A 21,625-nucleotide genomic window follows, 5' to 3' on the forward strand; every position below is an offset into this window, starting at 1 on the left:
GGCTCTCGTCCCACAGCACAGCTCTGTAGGGTTGCAGCTGGTGCTGGTGGAAGGGGCATGAGCTGGGCAGTGGCTGCAGCAGCTGATGGTGGAGCTTTGAGACCTGCTGGACTAAGCAGAGCCTGCTGTGACCACGGCCAAAGGTTGCTCCCCGTGAGGGCCATTTAATGGCTGGGCTCTTGTGAGCTGGGCAGCTCAGCACTTTCTTAGTGCACACCTGGAGTCTGCAGGCAGCAGAGCTGCTGCCTCTTTCTTTTGCCCTCTTGTATTTGACATTTCCCCTCCCCACCCCCAGCAGAGAAGCTGGATTTGAAATCAGGCAGCTTGCAGCCCCGGTGTCCCTTAATGCCGTGGCTTGGTCCTGTGCTCTGCCAGGAGAACACTCTGCAGCCAGACTGGTTTGACTGCTTCCCTGGGTTTGTGCAGGGGAAGCTGGTTGAGCCTGGCCCTTTGCATGAGATCAGCTTCTCAGAGGGGTCACTGTTGGAGCTCTCTGTGTCCTCCCTGCTCCTCTGGGTACTGCTCAGACGGAGGAGCAGCGGTGCAGGGAGCAGCCTTCCAGGGCTCACGCAGCACCCAGGGCACCGATGTGTATTTAGGGTAATTTTGTCAACCTGGATTCATAACCTACTTCCCTTTGCCAAGGAAAACAGTTGGGGCTGTGCTCCCCAGGCCCTTCGGGTGCCTGGCTTGGAGGGGCTGTGCTCAGCACGTCACAGCTGCCAATCAAGCTAATTGGCGAGGAATGGGCAATGATTGAGCGAAGCCTTAGCCGCCTGCTCGCACCGCTAGCTGCAGAGCAGAGCTGGCTGAGCCTCCAGCAGCAGCCCACTGTTATCATTCTCACCAGCAGCAGTAAATCCTCTCCAATCCTGCCTTAAAACACTTCGTCCATGTAGCCTGTCAACATTAATCCATCAAGGAAAATAAGACAGGAGAATACAACATGGAGGTGGAAAGAAACCGCGCTGCAGGGAGAGCTCCGTGGGGTTTGCACCACTCTGAAATGACCTTCTGGCCATTTGGGGCTTTGTTTGCTTCAGACAGGATGGCTTTGGAGCAGGGTTGGCTCCTGCTTGGCTTTGTGTCGTGCCAGGCAGCTGTCTGGGGTTGAGCAAACAGGCAGTGACAGGTCTGCCCCGCACGGCTCCGGCAGCGGGGCAGCCTCTAAATGCCAGCAAGGAAGGCTCAGACCCCAGGCTCTCACTCCTGCAGTGGCTGCCTCTGCTCCTGCCTGCACTGGGAGACCTCTTACTCCCACCCAGTGAAGCTGGGCTGCCCACATTTCATCAGCTTCTGGGGCATTTGGCTGTGGTGTCCTTCCTTCCGTGCCCATTCTCGTTCCCTTGCTTTTCCTCTGCTTGTTTCATCTTCTCTCCCTGTTTTTATTTCCTGGTAGGGACAAGTCCATTTTTCCTTTTCAGCTCCTGAGTGGTCCTGTGAGAGGCCCTTCACAAAAGGGATATGGATTTTCCTGCCCTACAAAAAGCCTCCCTTAGAATAAGAATGATACCAGTATATGTTTTTCAGCTTCCACTGAGCCACAGCTCCTTGGCCATTGTGCTGGGGCTGCAGGGAGAGGTTGCTTTGAAAGAGCTGTGCTGGATGCTGTCAGTCTGCAGCTCCTTTTCTGTGTGTCCCCATCCAAAACTTCCCCCTCCCCTGTGCAGTGCCCTTGCCAAAGCTTTCCCCTTTGTGCTGCAGGAGGACACCATGGAGGTGGAAGAGTTCTTGAAGGAAGCTGCAGTAATGAAGGAGATCAAGCATCCCAACTTGGTGCAGTTATTAGGTAAGTGATAAATACCAAGCAGAGGGATTTGGACTAAACCCTTGTGCAGTGATAGGGATGTTAAGGAGCAGATAAGCTGCTTACCACAGCAAGGCTTTAAATACAGACACTCATTGTCTGGCAAAATTCACCATTTGTACCACTAAGCCATGAGTTTTAATGAGCTCGTCCCCATCCTGTTCAACTTGCCACAGCCTGGAGCAGGAAATTAAAGCCTTCTGTTAACCACTTCTGAGCAGGAGTCCTCCTCTCCTTCCCCAGCTCAGGAGGGACAGGGATCTGCTGCGGAGAGTCCAGCAGGGGCTAGGAGGGTGATGAAGGGAGTGGAAGGTCTCTGCTGTGAGGGAAGGCTGAGTGCCCTGGGGCTGTTTCACCTGGAGAGGAGAAGGCTGAGAGGGGATCTGATCAGTGCCTATGCATATCTGAGGGGTGGGTGCCAGGATGAAGGTGCCAGGATGAAGGTGCCAGGCTCCTCGTGGTGGTGCCTAGTGACAGGTCAAGGGACAGCAGGTACAAGCTGGAGCAAAGCAGGTTCCACCTCAGCATGAGGGCAAACTTCTTTGGTGTGAGGGAGCTGGAGCCCTGGAGCAGGCTGCCCAGAGAGGCTGTGAAGTCTCCTTCTCTGGAGGGATTCCAGCCCCCCCTGGCTGTGTTCCTGTGTGCCCTGCCCTGGGTGGTTCTGCTCTGTCAGCGGGGGTTGAACTCGATCCTCTCCAGAGATCCCTTCCAACCCCCCACCATTCTCTGTGAGCCCCATACCTTCTGGAGGTCGAACTTGCCCTAGAGAGCAAAAGCTGGAGGCTGTCTGGCATTCTGCAGCCCTCACTGTGAGCATTCTGCTGGTGCCCAGGGGTGTGCACCCGGGAGCCTCCCTTCTACATCATCACCGAGTTCATGACCTACGGGAACCTGCTGGACTACCTGCGGGAGTGCAACCGGCAGGAGGTGAACGCCGTGGTGCTGCTCTACATGGCCACACAGATCTCCTCAGCCATGGAGTACCTGGAGAAGAAGAACTTCATTCACAGGTAGGAAGGGTGGCCTAGCACCCCTGAACCTCAAAGCACGAAACACTCCTTGGGTTAGGGCTGCCAGGCGGGTCGGAGGGCCGGAGAACCTCTCCTACAAGGACAGGCTGAGAGGGTTGGGGCTGTGCTGCCTGGGGAAGGCTCCAGGGAGACCTCAGAGCTGCATTTCAGTATCTGCAGGGGACCTGCAGGAAGGCTGGGGAGGGCCTGTGGGGATGGGACAAGGGGCAGTGATCTGAATCTGGAGCAGGGCAGAGTTTGGTTGGACATCAGGAGGAAGCTCTGCCCAGTGAGGGTGAGACACTGGAACAGCTTGCCCAGGGAGGTGGTTGAGGCCCCATCCTTGGAGCCATTCAAGACTAAACTTGCTGTGGCCCTGGGCAGCCTGATCCAGTTGGAGGTGTCCCTGCCCATGGCAGGAGGGTTGGACAAGATGACCTTTGAGGGTCCCTTCCCATCTGATGCCCTCTGTGATTCTGTTTATTTCCCTGCCTTTCAGACTATCATGGCACTGGCTCAGCTGCACTTTGTCCTGTGTTTGACACACTTGGACATCAGCCTGGCTGCAGGATGCTCTCCTCATTCCTTTCCTTTCACCTCTGGAGCAGCTGCAGGGGAAAGCCCTATCAGTACTTCTGGATTTGGGGCAAGAGCCTTAAATGGAAACGCTTCCCAAAGTACCCAGAGCACGTCAGCCCAGCTCACCGCTGCTCTCCCTTGCTTCTGGCAGCCCTGAGCCCCTGCTGCAGGTGCTCACAGACCCTCTTAGTGCCTTCCCAGTCCCTGGTGCTCCTTGTTCCATCCTCTTTGCCCTCCCAGCTCGGTAGGGGTTGTCTCCCACCATTGTGCATTGACTTTACCAAGCGGCTCTGCGCTGGCTGAAGCCTCAGAGTCTCTGACCTTTAAGTGTGCAGCAATTATGGCAGCAGCTTTGCATTCTTCATCTTGTGCCAGTGGCCTCCTAGCAATGTAATGACAACGTTCTGCACCGAGCCTGGAGAGCCACTGAGCTTCCTACAAGCCTCTCTCTGTGCCAGAGCTTGACCTTTCCTGCCCAATTAGCGGCAGTAGGAAATTAGCAGCTGCTTCTTCATGGAGACCAACATGCAGCTCGTGTGGAAAGAGTTCTGGGTGTTCCTCTAAGCCAGGCCTCGTCCCTGCTGCCTGAAAGGGCTGTTGAAGTGCTTCTGTCAGTCAATAAAGTGAGGGCTGATGCTGCCAATTAAGATTCCCAGCCTTTGATTTGCTCTCTTCAAAGTGTTTCATCCCTGAGGCTTGTAGCAAGTGGACTTCCTGCGAGTCCCCTCCGCCTGCTCTCCTGCTCACTTGGTTTCTCCTTCCTCCTGCTGACCCATTTCTCTAAAATAAAAGACTTGCCATCTTCCCTCATCAGCCACCCCCCTCCCCCATTATTTTAGGAGTCACCATTCCCACCCCTGGATTCCAGAGGCCTGGATGTGACCCTGTTTAATGACTTGGGGAAGGAGGAGGGGCTTGCTCCTGGAGAGGAGCTTTTGTTTAGCCCCACAGTGTCGTAATCAGCATTGATAAGGAGGTGTCTTCAAACCCAGGGAAGCTTTAATGGGCATCCAGTGAGACAGACTTGGGGGGGTGGGGGGAAGGGTTTTAATTTATTCTGATTGTGCAGAACAAGGCAGCAGCAGCAGCAGCCTCTGCCTCCTATCTAAAGATCTCACTGGAGCTTGCTGTTGGAATCAATTTTGAGTCCAACCTGACATAATCTGGAAAAGTGTTTTTAATGAAACCTGTTATTAGGAGAGAGCTGCTTTGTGCTTCATGCTTTTTTATCCTCCTGAAGCATTTCCCAGGCTGCCAACAAGCCAAGGAAGTGGCAGAAGCAATGTTCACATCTTTCATCTGCCAGGCTCGGAGGCAGGTGATGAAACAGGGAGGAAAAGCTTAATTTGGACTTAATTTTAAGCTTAAAAGGGAAAAAGGGAGGGCTGGGAGCAGAGCCTGCAACAGGTTTGGAAAAGGCCAGGAAGGTGGCAGGAGAAAGTTGGGTGCTGAAGTGTGGTGTGCTCAGGGGGAGGGGGGAGCAGAGCTGGGAGCTAAACGTGGTGCTTGAGAAAGGACTGGAAAAGGAGTTCTGGGGAGCAAGTGGTGTTGCCTGGGGTGAGCAAGGTGTGAGAGAGGTGGGCAAGAAGTGAGACGCTGCGAGCTGGCTCCTTCCGCGCCCAGCCCCGGCTATTGATAACTCCAGCAGCTGACATTTCTTGGCAGTATTTTTATCCCGAGGGTGGCAGCTTTTATTGAAAGTGAGGGGGCTTCTGGAAGCTTTCCCTTCAGATTTCAAACCCCCAAAGTTTGGATGACAGTCCTGCAGAGCCAGGATGCAAAATAACTTTCCCTCTTCCCTCTGTGTGTGTGTGTGTGTGCATCACCACATCCTGGCTGGGGCAGGCTCTGATGAAGATCCATCACACCCTGGCCCAGCTCGCCTTGCCCTTGCTGAGCGTGAGCTGGGGAAGCCTCCTGCTCAAGGTTTTGTTGTTCTTTGCAGGGACCTTGCTGCCAGGAACTGCCTGGTGGGGGAGAACCACTTGGTGAAGGTGGCAGATTTTGGCCTGAGCAGGCTGATGACAGGGGACACCTACACTGCCCACGCCGGAGCCAAGTTCCCCATCAAGTGGACAGCACCAGAGAGCTTGGCCTACAACAAGTTCTCCATCAAATCTGATGTCTGGGGTAAGCCTCTGCTTGGAGCAGTGGAGCCTTCTCTGGCCTTCTTCTGCAGGGCTGTGAAGTGAGGATATTGTGGAGCAGTGCAGGAGGGGACTCAGCTGGAGCCATGCTGTTGAGAGAGCTTGGAACTAAGCTGTGCTAAACCAGGCTTTGGGCAGAGCACTGAGGATGCTGACTTCAGAGGTTTGAGTTGGGGCTGTTCAGCCTGGAGAAGAGAAGGATCCAGGGAGACCTTAGAGCAGCCTGCCAGTACCTGAAGGGGGCTGCAGGAGAGCTGGGGAGGGACTTGTGACAAGGGCTGGGAGTGATAGGATGAGAGGGAATGGATTGGAGCTTGGGGAGGGGAGATTTAGTCTGGAGATGAGGAGGAAATTCTTGACAGTGAGTGTGAGGAGGCACTGGAACAGGTTGCCCAGGGAGGTTGTGGAGGCTTCAAGCCTGGAAGTGTTGAAAGCCAGGTTGGATGAGGCCTTGAGTGACCTGGGCTGGTGGGAGGTGTCCCTGCCCGTGGCAGGGGGTTGGAATTGAGGTCCCTCCCAACCCAACCCGTTGTTTGAAGTGCTGGCAAGTGTGGAAATGAAGGAAGTTTTGGGGTTTAGAGAGCCTTTGGTGTTTAGAAATGCATCAAGTGGGGCTGGAGGGCAGCAGTGCCACTGCCCTGACAGAGCTGTGGCACAGCACTGAAGCCCCAGCTTGGTCCATGGGCAGGAGCTTCCTAATTACTTGAAGGAGGAAAGTGCAAATCTGCTTCATTTTGTGTTACAAGGGGGAAAAAAGCAGAATAATAATGTGTGTATCTGTCTGGTGATAGCTCCAAGCTCAGCTCTCTGCATTTTGAAATAATCATCTTTGGAATGAGATGAGGAGAAACAGAGGGAAAATTTGATGACAAATGGTTATTGAGGAGCCCTGAGGTGCTGGTGATAAGAGAAGGCTTAGTGAAATGGAGCTGCACTCCATCCAATCTGACCCCAGAAGAGCTCATTGAGCTTTTTATCAGCTTTTCTTGGGAGTTATATCTCTGTTGGTCACATCCTCTGAGGTGCCCAGTGACATGAGATAGAACTTTGTGGGCCATGGTCCCAGAGGCCCTTGCAAAACGTTATCCTGAGCTTGTTCTGGCTAGAACCCAGCAGGGAGGCAGAGTTTGGGGGAAGCTGTGCAGAGAAAGGCTGTGGCTGGAAGAAACTTTCAGGCAGTTGGCTGATGCTGTTTTATAGGCAGGAGGAAAACCCAAAAGAGCCTCCCAAGGAGTTTGCTCAAGGTGTTTCTTCTGCTTTGGCCTTGCCTGTGGTGGTGTTGGCTGCTGCCAGGCCTCTGCCACGCTCTCGAGGATGCTGCTGCGGTGCCTGCAGGATCCCTGCCTGGTGCAGACAGCAGAGAGCTCAGGGAGGACAGATCCCAAAGGAGTCCTGGGTGTCTTTAATCAGGGTTAGTGTAACCTTGCCTGGTGAGAGCTGGGGCAGTGGACTCTGGGACCTGATCAGAGCAAGCCAGCTGTCCCCTCAGGCCACGGCTGCTGCTGGGCACCCTGGGGTTTAGCTGCTTTCACCTCGCTGCCTCCAGACAGCAATCAAAGGAAATTGTGCACAGAAATGTCTGATGGAAATTGCCCTTGGTGGTGTCACCACATAATGGGATGTGATTTCCTTGCTTATGCAGAATTGTAATGGCTTTCTCTTCAGGTTAAGCAGAGAATGGGGTGACTGAACTCGTGCCATGGAGGCTGCTGAGCTGCTGCTGGGGCTGCTCTGCCCCTGCTCCTCGCCTGCATCCCCAGCCTCCGCCACCCGAGCGCCTCGCCTCCTTCCAAGGCCCTTTTTTGCTCTCACAAACATCTTGCTCTCCCCCTGTCGTGTTGGCAGCAGCTGCTGCACCTTCCCTCCCACCTCTGCCTCCCTGGTTTCCCCTCCAGCCCATGCTGCAGCTGAACAAGGGCACCCCAAACCCAGCGAGCTGTTCAGAGCGAGTCCCCCGGGAGAGGCTGCGGTGAGCGGAGCTGTCAGGGCTGCACTGCAGCAGGGACACGGCTCCAGCTAATCCACTCTGAAGTCTCTTAATTGTGCCTTTAATAGGACTTGAAGGATCTCAAGGAGTTCAGGTTTAAGACAACTGATACATTGAAAATTAGTCTAATTCTCCCCTGTCACATCGTGGGAGGCCGAGGGGTTCGTTACGCTGCTTGAACATCTAAGCTGCTGCTGAGCCGAGGCTCTGAGCCACCCAGAGCTGCTTCCAGCCTGCAGCACCCAGCAGGGACTGCTCCCACTGAACAGCCTCTCGAATTTAAGAGGAAAATAAAGCTTTATTGATCTTTTCTTTTGTTGTGTCTGTGTGTCCCTCCCCTCTGCTTCTCCTCTGCAGCCTTCGGTGTTCTGCTGTGGGAAATTGCCACCTATGGGATGTCTCCGTACCCTGGGATTGACCTGTCTCAAGTCTATGAGCTGCTGGAGAAAGACTACCGGATGGAGCGTCCTGAAGGCTGCCCAGAGAAGGTTTATGAGCTGATGAGAGCCTGTAAGTGTTCCTCAGCCCTGCAAATCACTGAATCACTGAGGGTGGAAAAGGCCTCTAGGGTCACCGAGTCCAACCCCTTGAGTAACCCAACTGCCGTGACCACTGAGCTGCATCCTGAAGCACCTACAGCTTGCTGAGCACCTCCAGGGATGGGGACTCCACCACCTCCCTGGGCAGCCTGTGCCAGTGCCTCTGCACTCCTTCAAGAAAGAAAATATTCCTAAGAGCCAACCTAAACCTCCCCTGGCACAGCTTGAGCCTCCTTTCCTCTCATCCTACCCTCTGCAGTAAGAGTGCCAGGGTCTGGCCTTGTCCTTGTCCCCCTGCCAGCTGTGCTGGGTGGAAGGGCACACTGTGAAACCAGCCCTTCTCTGCTGGGAGCACACAAGCCTGGGAGAGGGATTTGCTGTTCAGCTGAGGGTTTTCTTTGTCTTCCTAAAGAAAACCTTGGTCTCTGAGGGTGAGGCAGGAGCTCTTGAGGGAGCAACTGCTTGTCTTCCACTGTGGCCTTTTGGTACACGACTCAGAGACATCTTCATTCCAGCATTGCTTTGCCTCAGTGGTGGTCACAGATGCCCAGCACCCTCCAGATGAGGTTTCAGGTCGTTATGTTCTCTCACCCACATTGTAGAGAAGGAGCTGTGGTCAGCAGCTCCTCCTGGCTCAGTGCTGAGTGTCTGCTGCTGGGGCACAGTCCTGAGTGGTGATGTTTTTGCAGGCTGGCAGTGGAGCCCCTCTGACAGACCTTCCTTTGCTGAGATCCATCAGGCCTTTGAAACCATGTTTCAGGAGTCCAGCATTTCAGATGGTAGGTCTGGGTCCCCCTTGGGGTGGGAATTCCAGGGATGGGGAAAGGGCCAACTGCAGCCTTAACTCTGCAGGTGGTTCTGAGGCTGCTCTGCAGTGAAACTCAGTCCTGGGTTGTTCTGCCCACTGTAAGCAGCCTAGAGAGCAGAGACTCACTGGGGTTGGAGAAGACCTCTGAAATCACCAGTTCCAGCCTTCTGCCGTGTCACAGAGTACCACATCCCCTTTTCTGAACACCTCCAGGGGGGGTGACCCCCCCAGCTCCCTGGGCACCTGCTCACAGAGCAGAAGTGTCTTCAGCTGGGGCTTTTTCTGGGCACACCTCAGCTTTTAGGGGGCCGAAGGGCTGAACAGCCTCAAAGAGCCTCTGCTTGCTTCTGTTGGCTTTCTTCTGCGCTGGCAACTCTGAGCAGCACAACAGTTCTGTTGGGGGTTTTTTGTCTTCTGTTGATCTCAGTGATTGGTTTTGGTTGTTTGGTTTTTTTTTTCCTTCTGTGCATTGCAGAGGTGGAGAAGGAGCTGGGGAAGAAGGGCATGAGGAGTGTGATGAGCAATTTCCTGCAGGCCCCAGAGCTGCCAACCAAAACACGAACCACCAGGAGAGCTGCTGAGAGCAAAGACACCAACGAGGGCCTGGAGGCTGCACATGCTCGAGGCCAGGGGGAGTGTGGTAGGTTTTAATTAAAGTCATTATTCCTTCAGGAAATACAAGGGGAAGCCAAGATGCACAGCCAGCTCCAGGCCCTCACCCCGGCCAAGCTGTGCCTAGCCGCAGCTGCTGCCACCCTGCTGGACCACAGTTGTGTTTCTGGGTGACAGGCTGCTGACTTTGCTTTCCTGGGTTCAGAACCCCTTTTATTGTTCCTTCCAGAGCCTGGTTGTTAATCTTGGGGGCCAGAAACAGGCAGCAGCTGGGAGTGTGAATCCTTCTCTGGCTGAGGGATTGATGCTTTACCTGCCTGTGCTTGGAGGAGCCCCGGGAGTTCTTTCAGCTTAATGGCTGCAGCTCCCTGTAGACCAGAGCCTGAGCACAGAGCTCTCTGATCGCATCCTCTCCCCATTCCCTGGCAGGAGCTATCAGAGGGATCTCCCACTGCAGCTGAGTGCTGGGTAATCTGCTGTGTTCAAGCCACTTTACACCATCACACTGCATAATTTAAAGCAGGCCGGTTGCTGGGGTTTAGCAAGCCCCAGAAGGGAGCTTTCTGCACTCTTCCCTCCTGCCAGAGCTGTGCTTGCAGCACTGAAGGGGATTACTCTTGGCAGGTACCAAATATAATTTCAGCAAGGGACAAAGAGGTATTTACAGAATCTTCCATGAAATTAAGCTCTCAGGTTCCTCCAGAACTTCCCCTTCCACTCTGAGGCAACAGAAGCAGGGGGGAGCTGCTGCAGGGCTGCAGCTTGGTGTAAACCAAGGAAGGAAACCAAAATCCTGGGGGAGGGGGAGCTGCCTTGCCTGACCACTGCTGTCAGTGTCCTTCCCTGGGCAGTGTCAGCTTCTCCTGGCAGGGCAGGCTGCAGCAGCAGATGTGCACAGATCCAGACACAGGGGGGGAAGCCGGAGGAGATGTCAAATGCTGGGCAGAGGAGGTGGCAGAGCCTGAGGAAGGTTATTTACCACATACAGGAAATAGAATTGCCTGCCTGTTACAGGCTTTGAAGTAAAATCACTTCATTTAAATACTTAAGGGCTTTGAGAGCTTCAAGTGCAGCAGGGATAATATGAATTTAACATTATGCTGGGAGTCACTTTGCTCTTCCTTGTGGAGGGAAACCTTACCCATTGGAGCTGCACTTGCCAGGGCTTCTCTGGCAAGTCCAGCAGCTGGAGCCTGATCCTCAGTGCAAGCTGCTCATCCTCTCTGGAGCCTCCACAGCTCCCCTGTGTCTAGAGACAGAAAGGCCACAGCCTCCTGAACAGCTGAGAGAGCTCTGCTGGCTGTCCAGGTCCCCATAAGCCTTGTGGGAATGGTTTAACAGCACCTGGAATCTTGCTGCCCTCTCAGAGGGCACAGCTGGTTGCCTTCTGATTCTCTCTCCTCAACCCTTCCTCAGCCCAAGTGCTACCCACAGCATGGTGATCACCACCATCTGACTAAGAAGCATCTTCCTTTTCCTCTGTGACTGCTTCAGCTCCCTCCTTACTGCCTAGTGGAGCTGGCAATGCATCTGCTGCCCTGAGGGCATTCCTCCTTGGGATTAGAATGCCAGCTGAGTGCCTGGCCTGGGAATGAGCCCCCCTGTCAGTGAGACACAGGCACCTCCAGGACTCTCTCTGAATTCATGATGAACCTCTCTTCATTTTTAAAGAGGCAAAAGGTCAGCCCCTCATCTCCTCCTGGAGCAGGGCTGCTGGAGGAGGCTCTCACTACCACTTTCACACAATCACAGATTGCATCAGCTTGGAGGGGACCCTCGAAGGTCACCTTGTCCAACCCCCCTGCAGCCAGCAGGGACACCTCCAAGCAGAGCAGGCTGCTTCCCCCACGGTGGTACAGAGCTGGCAAAGGAAGACATCAGGAAGGCAGGTTTGGAGCAGCAGAATCTGAATGCAGGAGGAGGCAGGGGATGGAGGTGGGTTACAGAGATGTCTTATTAATTCAGAGGGTTGGCTGTTCACGTGGCAGCAGCAGCTCAGGGGCTCCAGCAAAGGCCTCTTCATATTTATCTTCCTCACAGTGTGAAGTGCAGACAGGTCTCCAGATGTGAGGGTGGCAGTCTGAACACAAACAGTTTGTGTTTGTGTGTCACTCTTGCAGCCAGCAGCCTGCAGGGAAGGTGGCTTGGCAGCAGAGTCCTGGAGAGGCCACCCCACAAATAAATGTGTGCAGGGCTGGGGACCAGGCTGGGCCTGGGCTGGAGCATTGGCTGTCCTTGCTTCACTCCTGCTCTGAAGCTCTCTCCACCTTCTGGAGGTGCTGCAGTGGTTTGATCCTGCAGCCACACGAGGAAGGGCTGAGAGAGCTGGGGCTGTTCAGCCTGGAGAAGAGAAGGCTTAGGGAGACCTTATTGCCATGGACCAGGACACACAGGGTGGATAGCAGGAGGGTGGAAACTCCCTTTTTGCAGGGAGTCCCTGGAGGTGGTGGTGGGGACAAGCTACTGCTGGAATCCGGAAGAGAATTGTTCCCCATGAGAGCAGCTGGACGCTGGGATCATCCCCCTGGGGGAGTGGTGGGGTCCCCTACATTGCTCAGCTTGGCAGGCTGCTGAGCCAGCTCATTTCAACTCCACCATCACCTGGAGGTGGTCCTTGGGGCCCCTTCCAAGCTGGCATTGTGACCCCGCCTGCGGCGCTGCTCAGCAGCCTCTCTTCTGTGCCTTGCAGACCCCCTGGACCCCGAGCCTGCCATCTCCCCCCTGCTGCCCCGGAAGGAGAGGGCGGCCCTGGAGAGCAGCTTGAACGAGGATGAGAGGCTGCTCCCCAAGGACAAGAAGCACAACCTCTTCAGTGCCCTCATCAAGAAGAAGAAGAAGACAGCCCCCACGCCCCCCAAGCGCAGCAGCTCCTTCAGGGAGATGGACGGGCACCCGGAGCGCCGGGCGGGCGCCGAGGAGGAGGGCAGGGAGCCCGGCCCCGGGGCCGGCCCCGCGCCCCCCGCCGACCCGGGGGACCCCTCCAAGTTCCAGAGCCCCAGCAACGGGGCCGGGGTGACCAACGGGGTGGTGCCGGGGGGCTCCGGGCTCCTGTCCCCCCACCTGCGGAAGAAGTCCAGCACCATGAGCGGCAGCCGAGGGGCGGCCGCCGAAGAGGAGCCCGGCTCCAACTCCAGCAAGCGCTTCCTGAGGTCCTGCTCGGCCTCCTGCGTGCCCCACGGGGCCAAGGACACCGAGTGGAAGTCGGTCACCCTGCCTCGGGACCTGCAGTCCACCGGGCGCCAGTTCGACTCCTCCACCTTCGGGGGGCACCGGAGCGAGAAGCCGGCGCTGCCGCGCAAGCGAGCCGGCGAGGCCAAGGCCGACCTGGCTGCCCGCGGCACGGTCACCCCTCCCCCGCGGCTGCTCAAGAGGGGCGAGGAGCCCACCGACGAGGTCTTCAAGGACGCCGAGTCCAGCCCCGGCTCCAGCCCTCCCACCCTGACGCCCAAACTGGGCCGCAGGCAGCCCGCGGCCCCCCCTCCCTCCGGCGCGCTCCACAAGGACGACGGAGTCAAAGCCAGTGCCTTAGGTACCGCCGTGCCGACGGAGCAAGGCTCTGCCGCCAAGCCCAGCCCCCCCGGCTTCGTGGGTGCCAGCAAGGCCACTGCTGAGGAGCCCAGGCTGAGGAGGCTGAAGCAGAGCTCGGAGCCGGCAGGGAAGGACAAAGGGAAGCTGTCGAAGCTGAAGCCGGCCCCCCCGCTCCCCCTGTCCTCATCCTCCACCGGCAAGCCCGGGAAGGTTTCCCACAGCCCCGGCCACGAAGCAGCGGCAGCAGATGTGGTGTCTGGGCCCAAGTCCAAACAGCCGACTCAGGTTGGAGAGGCTGCGAGCAGCGATGCCGTCAAGCCCAACCCCTCGGGGGAAGGTGTGAAGAAGCTGGGGGTCCCCTCTGCACCAAAGCCACAGGCCTCTGCCAAGCTGCTGCTCGGCACGGCCGCCCCAGCTGCCTCCTCCTCCTCCCTGCCCTCGGCCCCAGGCGGGGAGCAGCCGTCCTCCACAGCCTTCATCCCCCTCATCTCCACCAGAGTGTCCCTGCGGAAGACTCGGCAGCCCCCGGAGCGCATCGCCAGCGGCACCATCACCAAGGGAGTGGTGCTGGAGAGCACCGAGGCGCTGCGGGTCGCCATCAGCAAGAACTCGGAGCAAATGGCCAGCCACAGCGCCGTGCTGGAGGCTGGCAAGAACCTCTACACCTTCTGTGTCAGCTACGTGGACTCCATCCAGCAGATGAGGAACAAATTCGCCTTCCGGGAGGCCATCAACAAGCTGGAGAACAACCTGCGGGAGCTGCAGATCTGCCCGGCCAGCGCCGGCGCCGGCCCCGCCGCCACCCAGGACTTTAGCAAACTCCTCAGCTCGGTGAAAGAAATCAGCGACATTGTCCAGAGGTAGCAGAAGCCAGGCTGGGAAACAAAGGACGAGAAATCCGATCCCGACCGGCCGGAGCCAACTGTGGAGGGAGTGGACTGAGAGGAGCCCCCCGGGGGGGGACGTTCAGCCGAGGGCTGTGCGGAAGCCGCAGACTGCCAAGGGCCACCCCGGCTCCCAGGGGCAGGGGCTGGCTTCAAGAGGCGCTTCCCACCCTCCCGACTCAGCCTCCCTGTGTTTCGTACCCCCTGTAATCATCTTAATCTGTGGAGTCCTTTGCCTTGTGGACTACCGAGTCTGAGTGCTGATGCCACCCCCATGCCTTTTGATTCGTGTTGTGTGGTTCTGGGCAGAGCCTTAAGACTGAAGCCAGAGCGATGGACACGGAGATGCCATCCTCCTCGGGAGGACTCTGCTGCATTGTCACCCCCTCCCCCCCTCCCTCTGCCCCACTCTACCTGAGGATGAGCCTTGAATAGCAATACCCCAACCCCACCTGCCTTGGGAGGGCTGCAGCACAGCTCCCTGCCCCGAGGCTGGCACTTAGCTGACAGCAAAGCCACAGATTTGGTGCTTGGGAGGGGGAAATGTTCAGTTTCGTGCTGCTTGCCCAGGTTCTCCACCTGCTGCCCCTCAGCTCTGGCACTGTCCAGGAATTCCTTCACCTTGTTGAGCCCAAAGGAATCCCTCTGGGTTCAGAGCACTGCAGATGCAGTGGCAGAGGAGCCTGCTTGGGGACCTCCCTTGGTAGCAACTGGAGAAGGTCTGAAGGAGGACTTTGCTGTTTCCCTCCCATGATACCCAGCAGCAGTCAGGCTGGGGGGTGGGGGGTTGCAGAGGCTGGGGAGCAGGAGGCTGGTGCTGAGCAGGGCATCACTCCCTGAGAGCCAGGAGGGCTGCAGGCAGGGGGATAGCTTAGGATGGGTCCAGGGACAGCACTGTGCCTGCAGCAGATGGGTGCCCACTGCTGTTCCTCCAGCTCTGTGCTGTGGGGGCAGATGGGACCTGGCTTCTGCCCTCCCCATGAGACCTGAGCTGGGAGGTTCAGGGCTGCCTCCCCCCCCGTGCCAGGGCTGCCTCCCCATGGGCAGCTCGGGTTGCCAGTCCTGGGGGGTGGAGGCAGCACCACCAGCCTGGCTCCATCCGTGTGGGGTCTGCAGAGGCTTCTCCTGGGTGCATCTCCCAGGGAGAAACACCACAGAAAGGCTGACAGTAGGGCCCTGGGCTTCCTCTCCGAGGCCCTGGGACCTTCCCCACTAATGCAGCAGGACTGGGAACTAACTGTGACTCGTGACAATAGTGACAGCAGAAGGCTTAGGGCTATTAACAGTGCAATTTAACTCCTCTTAACAGTTCCAAACGGGAGACAAAGGCATTTCCCACCTCCCCTTCCCCTGGTGCCCCCTCTCCTCTAGCTCCAGACACTAACTGCCTTCCATTGTATTTCACCCTGCTCCCCTGGGGCCTGGGTCGTGTAATGATCTCCAGTAGCTCCCCCCTGTGCTCCCCCCTCCCGGCCCCGACCCCTGCCCTCCCAAGCAGCACCTGACAGAGGTGTTCAAAAGGAAACCCACAAGTGCCACAGGCTGCCTTGAGAAAACCCTGAGGAGGAGGGGGAGGCCCCGAGGCCCTTGGACTGTCTCTTTCCTGGAGGTACTGTTTTTATCTGATACCATTTTTGTGCCACTATATTACCCCTTTGTATCTTGGTATTACACTTTTGTAGCCTTGTCTTTTTTACAGGGTGTAAATAGCTCTGTCCTTCAGCTCTCTGATCCTTCAGGGGCTTGGGGTTCCCCCCACCCTTCCATTTGCTCCAGTACAGATTGGTTCTGTGCATGGCTTTGGATCCCTTCTCCTCTCCCTTTTCTCTCTCCTCTTTTGTTTTGTTGTTTTAGGGTTTTTTCCTCCTTCCCCCCCCCTTTTGTTTATTTTTTATTCCTCTCTCTCTTCTGTAGTGTATTTAAAAATAAATCAATGGTGAGGAAAAGCCTCTCTTTGTCTCTGGCAGAGCTGCTTCCATCCCTGTCACCTCCCCTTACACTCTGAGAGAGTCTTGCCCTGGCTGAGTGTCCCTGGTCGGAGCCAGGCAGCAGCCTCCACAGCCTGGCTCTGGAGGAGAGAGGAAGAAGATGCTCAGGATGAAGGCTCTGCCATCAGCTCTGCTGCAGCAGAGCCTTTGCTGCTGTCTTCACCCAGATGGAAAATAACCTTTCAAGCACAAGGTTTCCACTGCTGCCTGTCCTGGGCTGGAGCCAGCACAGCTGGAGGTGGCACCCTGGGGGCACAGCTCCCTGCAGGGTCACTGCCCCAGCTCTGGAGCTGTGCTCAGAGGGGAAGGTTTGTCATAAAGCCACAGAATGGTTTGGCTTGGAGAAGTCCTTTGAGCTCATTCAGTCCAAGCATGATCTGACTCTGGCAAGGCTGGGGCTGAGCCATGGCCCTCAGCACCACATCCCTGCCTCTTGGAAACCCCTCCAGGGCTGGGGACTGGAGCAGCTCCCTGGGCAGCCTGTTCCCATCTTTGAGAACCCTTAGGGTGAAGAAGTTTCTTCTAATGGCCAACCTGAACCTCCCCTGGGGCAAGTCGAGGCCATGAAACCAGAGATGACTTTGCCCCTGTCAGAGTCAGGTGGACTCTTCAAGGTCCTTTCCACTCCCTCTGTGTTCCAGCTCAGCTGCTGCTGTTCCCTCCTCTGGGAGGTGACCCATGAGCTCCTCTCCTCAGACAGTTCTGGCTGCTCCCTCCCCCATTCCTGGTTGTCCATCCTGATTTTTCTCTTTGCAGTCTCTCTTCAGCCTGCTCAGCAAATTGGGAGGGAGGGAGGAACCTACCCAGGTACTCAGCAGGCTCTGAAGTGAGGCTCTGCCTTGATTCATGAAGATGAAGCTGAGGAGCAAACAGGGAAGAGGAGGAGGCAGGGCAGGGGACAGTGGTGGTGTGCCCCAGGTCCTGCAGCTGCCTGGGCTTGTTCTAGGGCTGTGGCACAGCTCTTGCAGTGCCTAATCCCCTCCATAAGTCCCTGGTGAGGTCTCCAGTCCTGGCATGGGGACCTGCTCACCGGTGGGCACTGGGGACAAGGCTGAGCAGGAACCTTTCTTGTCCTGCAGCAGTTGCATGGAGCTGCTTCTGAATGAGCCTGGAGAAGAGGAAGCTGTGGGCAGCAGCAGTGCCATTAGTGGCCTGCACTTGGCAAGGCTCAGGCTGGAGCCAGGGCAGGTTGCTTGGGGCTCTGAGCAGCCTGCTCCAGTTGCAGATGTCCCTGCTGGCTGCAGAGGGCTTGGACTGGATGAGCTTCCAAGGTCCCTTCCCACCCAACCCAGTCTGGGATTGCTCCCTGCAGCAGTGGTGCTGTCTGGTGAAGGTATCCCAGGGCTGCAAGGGGTTCCTGGCTCTGTGCTGGTGACTCTTGGCAAAAGCCAGGGGCCAGGCTGCTCCTGGGCATGGTGAACAGCTGTGGGCTGAGCAGGGGTCACAGAATCACAGAGTGTTAGGGGCTGGAAGGGACCTTTGAAGCTCATCCAGTCCAAGCCCCTGCCAGAGCAGGGTCACCCAGGCCAGGTCACCCAGGAACAGATCCAGGTGGGTTCTGAAAGCCTCCAGAGAAGGACTCCACAACCTCTCTGGGCAGCCTGCTGCAGGGCTCCAGCAGCCTCACACCACAGAGGCTTCTCCTGCTGAGGTGGAACCTCCTGGGGTCCAGCTTCGACCCCTTGCTCCTTGCCCTGTCCCTGGGCACCACCACACAGAGCCTGTTGCTGGAGAGGCTGAAGCTGCCCCTGCCCCTCCTGGTCAGCTCCAGCTCTGCTTGCCTGGGGGGAGGCCCCCGGTGGGGTGGGATGGCAGAGCTCTGCTGACCTGGCTGGGGCAAGTCCCAGGATCTGCAGAGCTGGGAGAGGGGCTTGGAGGCTAAATTTAGCTGAGTGCAGTGGGAGTTGATTTAACAGATCGATGCATTTAACAGGTTGATTGCAACAATTTTCAAGGCTATTGAGCTTGCAGGTGAGAGTGCTCTGGGGGAAAAATCGCTGTGTTTGGGTTTTTGTTGTGGCTCCTGTGCCTCTGCAATTACCATCTTCCCTCTCCTGACTTTGCCTTCCCTGTCCTCCTGCCTTTGGCTGGGAAGCTGCTGCTCATCAGATGTAAAACGTGGTCAGCAGCTGGCACCCAGTGGAGGGGGAGCCTGGCTGGTGGGGGTGGGCTGGAGGGGGAGCCTGGCTGGTGGGGGTGGGCTGGAGGGGGAGCCTGGCTGGTGGGGGCAATGTCTGCTGGGGCTGTGGCTGCAGTGGTGATCTTGGCAGCAAGGCTCTGCAGTGCTCTGTGCTGCCTGGTCCCAGGGGTGCAGATGAATCCAGTGCCAGCCTGGTGTGCCCCTTGGTGGGCTGGGTTGTGTGGCAGGTGGTGGTGCCCATGCTCCAGGCAGCTTGTCCTGCCCTGTGCACACTGCACTCTGCTGCCTGCATGGCCATCCACAGCAGATCCAGCTCCTGCTGGGGCTGGGCTGTGAGCTCTCTGGGAGCTGGATGGGGAGCACCATGCCCAGCAGGCAGGGGGGGGCTTGCCAGCCTCCTAGGGGTCACTCCTGGTGTGTTCCCCACTCCTTCCTCCAGACAACTCCCCCAGACTCCAGGCAGTTATTTTCCAGTCACTTTTACCTCCCTCTCCAGGGAGCAGCTCCCAGGGGCCTGGAGCGCTGCCTGTCCCCAGCTGCATCAGCTGAGGCATGCTGCAGCCCCCTGCCAGCCCCACCACAGGCTCCCAGGACCTCTCTTGCTCCCTGCAGACAAGGAGGGGGATGGCTTCCTCCCCGTGGCACCGAGCTGCCCATCAGGAGCCCCCCAGGCGCAGGGGCTGAGCCCAGCTGTGTGCCCCCTGCCAGGTGAGTGCTGGGGGGGCTCTGCCTTCTGCTTCCAGATCAGGATTATTGAGCTGCAATCAAAGCCTCCTTAGATGTTGGCCTTTATCCTGCTGCTCTGACCTGAGAGCAGGAGCCCAGGTGTCCCCCCCCGGCCCCAGCAGGTTTCCTTTCCCTGCCCACAGCCCTCGGTGCCACTCTGCCCTGCAGCCATCCATCAGGGCAGAGCCAGCCCTGTGCCCAGACTCTTTCCCCTTCCTCCCTCCCCCCGACTCCAGTGCAGGGTAAAATTGATCAGGGCTTATTTATTGATAGGCTGAACACTCCAAAGGAAGGGGGGGGCAGGGGGGGGGAGGTTGCCATAGAAATATTGATAAAGCTTCCATCTCGCTGCCTGACACCAGCGCTGTGTCTGTGTCCCCCCAGCTGCTGCCCTTTGGGGTGGGGGGGACAGGAGAGGGCTTTGGGGGTGCTGGGGTAGGGGGCTGCCTGGGCTTAGCCACCCCAAGTGCCACCAGGTTTGCTGGTTGCTGCTGTGGGCCCTGTGGGGTGAGTTGCAGGGGGAAGGAAAACGCTCTCCCTCTCCTTGCCCTCACACCAGGGCCATCAGCAGAGCCTCTCCCACTCTGTGTGACCCACACGGAGCTCCTCGGAGCCTCCATCCCTCCTCCCTGGACCTGTTGCCCCACAGCTGGTCCTTTGCTGCAGGCTGCAGCTCTCCTCCCTTCTCCCACGGCTCCTGCTGTGCTCCCAGCTCCCCCCAGCCCGGCAGCAGGGTGTGCAGCGCTCTGCCTGCCTGATGGATTTCACAATGCAGCTCCTGGAGCTGGATTTCTCTCTTTTTTTTCCTCCCCCCTCCACCCCCTCCACCCCCAGCCAAGTCCTGCCACGGTCTTTGATTCTGAGAGTGCAATTTAGAGCTTGCAAATCATTGCTCTGCTTCATTTTTGTGCCTGCAATGAAATATTAGCAGTCGTTAGGTGTCTAACTCGCCCTCGGTGCCTACAAGCCAAGTAGTTGGACCTCTGATTACTGATGGCTCTGCCTGCAGTGGCAGGCACAAAGCAAGCCAGGAGGAGGAGGAGGAGGCAGAGGCTGAAGAGTGGGGCTTGTCCTTTGCAGCCATGGCTTTGGATGCCCCAAGCTGCAGCAGTGGCAGTGGAGGGGACTGGAGAGCAGGAAGATACCAAGCATGGCACTGGTGGCCTTGGGGGAGCTGCAGGGGTCCTTGTTCCAGCCCCTCTGCACCCAGGTTCCTCCAGCAGCTCCAGCTGGGGTGCTGTGGTGATGAGGCCAGGAGGGTGCTGGGCAGGGCCAGGCCTTCAGGCAGGAGCTGGGGTGCTGTGGCAAAGGATGCTGAAGGTTGGTCATCGTCATCTGATGCTGGTGAGAGCTCTGCTGGCACCTCAGGGTCGGGCTGTGAGCAGCATGGTGGTGCCAGGGCAGGTTCCTGTGCTCAGAGATTTCTAAGCACAAGACTTTCTCCAGCCCTGCTGCTCTGGCCTGGTTTGTGGGCAGGAGCTGGCTCTTGCAAGTGGCATCTTGGCACGAAGCAGAGTTTGCTGCCAGAGGGACTTCTTTAATAGGCAGCAGGGCAGCAGCTCTGTGGGGAGCTCTGAGGGACCTGCACTTCCCTGGCAGCCCTGCCCTGGCTGGCAGCTACAGACAGTCCCCAAGGGATTGTCACCACCAGGAGCATCCTGCTGTGACCCTCCGGCCTCAGCGCCTGGCTCTGCCCAGCCTGGTGCACAGCAGGGCCCTTGCCCTCTGCCCCAGCAGAGGCTGTGTGCGGCCAGGGAAGGGACACGGCGGCATCCTTGGAGGGCTGCTTCCATGGCAGCAGCTGGGAACGGGGAGAGGAGAGCTGGAGCGGGGCTGCAAGTGGAGCAGACGTGGTGACCTCCCTCCAGGGGCAAGCCCAGCAGCAGTGCCTGCTCCGTGCCCTTCTGTGCCAGGTGAGGTGGAAGGGGAGGATGGAGCAGGTGAGCTGCAGGACGGGGAGGGGGCGGCCCAGGCCCTCACCTCCCGAAGCGGAAGGTGAAGCCTCCTCTCCTCCTGTTGTAGCCATTGAGCTCCTCGGCCAGGCTGCCCAGGGCCCCGCTGCGCTTCTCCCCCGCCGCGGGCAGCAGCTCGGAGCCCCCCTGCCCGCCCAGCTGCCTCCTGGCCCCCTGCCTGCCCAGGCCCCGCAGCTCCCTGGCGATGCCCTGCAGCGAGCTCAGCTCCTGGCTTCGCCTGCGCTCCGCCGCTGCCCTCCGGCCGCCCCAGTCCTCGGCCGCCAGGCGCTGCCAGCTGGGCTCCAGCGAGCTCCCGTGCCCAGGGTGTGCCAGCTCCGGCCGCTCGCCGCGGGGCAGGCAGCTGCCCAGGCTCAGCAGGAAGAGGCAGGACAGGGAGTAAGGTGCTCGCATCTGGGGAAGCAGAGGGAGGGAAAGACACAGTGGTAAGACATGGAGCAGCCTTGGGCAGCAGCTGAAGCGCCTTGGTGCACCATGGAGCAGCCTTGGGCAGCAGCTGAAGCTCCTTGGTGCACCATGGAGCAGCCTTGGGCAGCAGCTGAAGCTCCTTGGTGCACCATGGAGCAGCCTCAGGCAGCAGCTGAAGCTCCTTGGTGCACCATGGAGCAGCCTTGGGCAGCAGCTGAAGCAGCAGCAAGGGCTGCCCTTGGCCAGCACCCATTCCCCAGCCCTGCTACCCCTGCACCCTGACAGGAAGCCCTCCCCACCCCGAGCAGCCACCACCTCTCCAGCAGCCTCCACACCAGGACCCAGCTGCAGCAGGGGTACTGGGGGGATGCCTGTGCTCACTCTGCCTCTCCCCTGCCTCCTTCAGCCCTGCTGCCCTTCATCTTCAGCAGCTCCATGCTCACAAATCACAGCCCTGCAGCCTCTCCCCTGGTTGCCAGCCAGGAGCTGGGC

The 21,625-nt window shown here is 58.0% G+C and overlaps 2 protein-coding genes across 3 annotated transcripts in view; one reads left to right on the forward strand and one right to left on the reverse strand.

Moving 5' to 3' along the window:
- Positions 1-14,440, forward strand: part of ABL1 (ABL proto-oncogene 1, non-receptor tyrosine kinase) — a 78,097-nt gene extending 63,657 nt beyond the window's left edge. For both annotated transcript variants that reach the window (XM_054174207.1, XM_054174208.1), the window contains exons 5-11: positions 1,705-1,789; positions 2,640-2,817; positions 5,342-5,526; positions 7,888-8,040; positions 8,759-8,848; positions 9,353-9,517; positions 12,179-14,440. In XM_054174207.1, the coding sequence (XP_054030182.1) occupies positions 1,705-1,789; positions 2,640-2,817; positions 5,342-5,526; positions 7,888-8,040; positions 8,759-8,848; positions 9,353-9,517; positions 12,179-13,881 (2,559 nt within the window). In that variant the 3' untranslated portion in view covers positions 13,882-14,440. The remainder of the gene's footprint in view (positions 1-1,704; positions 1,790-2,639; positions 2,818-5,341; positions 5,527-7,887; positions 8,041-8,758; positions 8,849-9,352; positions 9,518-12,178) is intronic.
- Positions 14,441-20,731: 6,291 nt separating this feature from the next.
- QRFP (pyroglutamylated RFamide peptide) lies at positions 20,732-21,118 on the reverse strand. Its single transcript, XM_054174251.1, has one exon. The coding sequence runs from the start codon at positions 21,116-21,118 to the stop codon at positions 20,732-20,734; it is 387 nt and encodes a 128-aa protein (XP_054030226.1).
- Positions 21,119-21,625: the final 507 nt, after the last annotated feature.

Source organism: Dryobates pubescens, chromosome 29, assembly GCF_014839835.1.
Source record: "Dryobates pubescens isolate bDryPub1 chromosome 29, bDryPub1.pri, whole genome shotgun sequence".
Taxonomy (NCBI): domain Eukaryota; kingdom Metazoa; phylum Chordata; class Aves; order Piciformes; family Picidae; genus Dryobates; species Dryobates pubescens.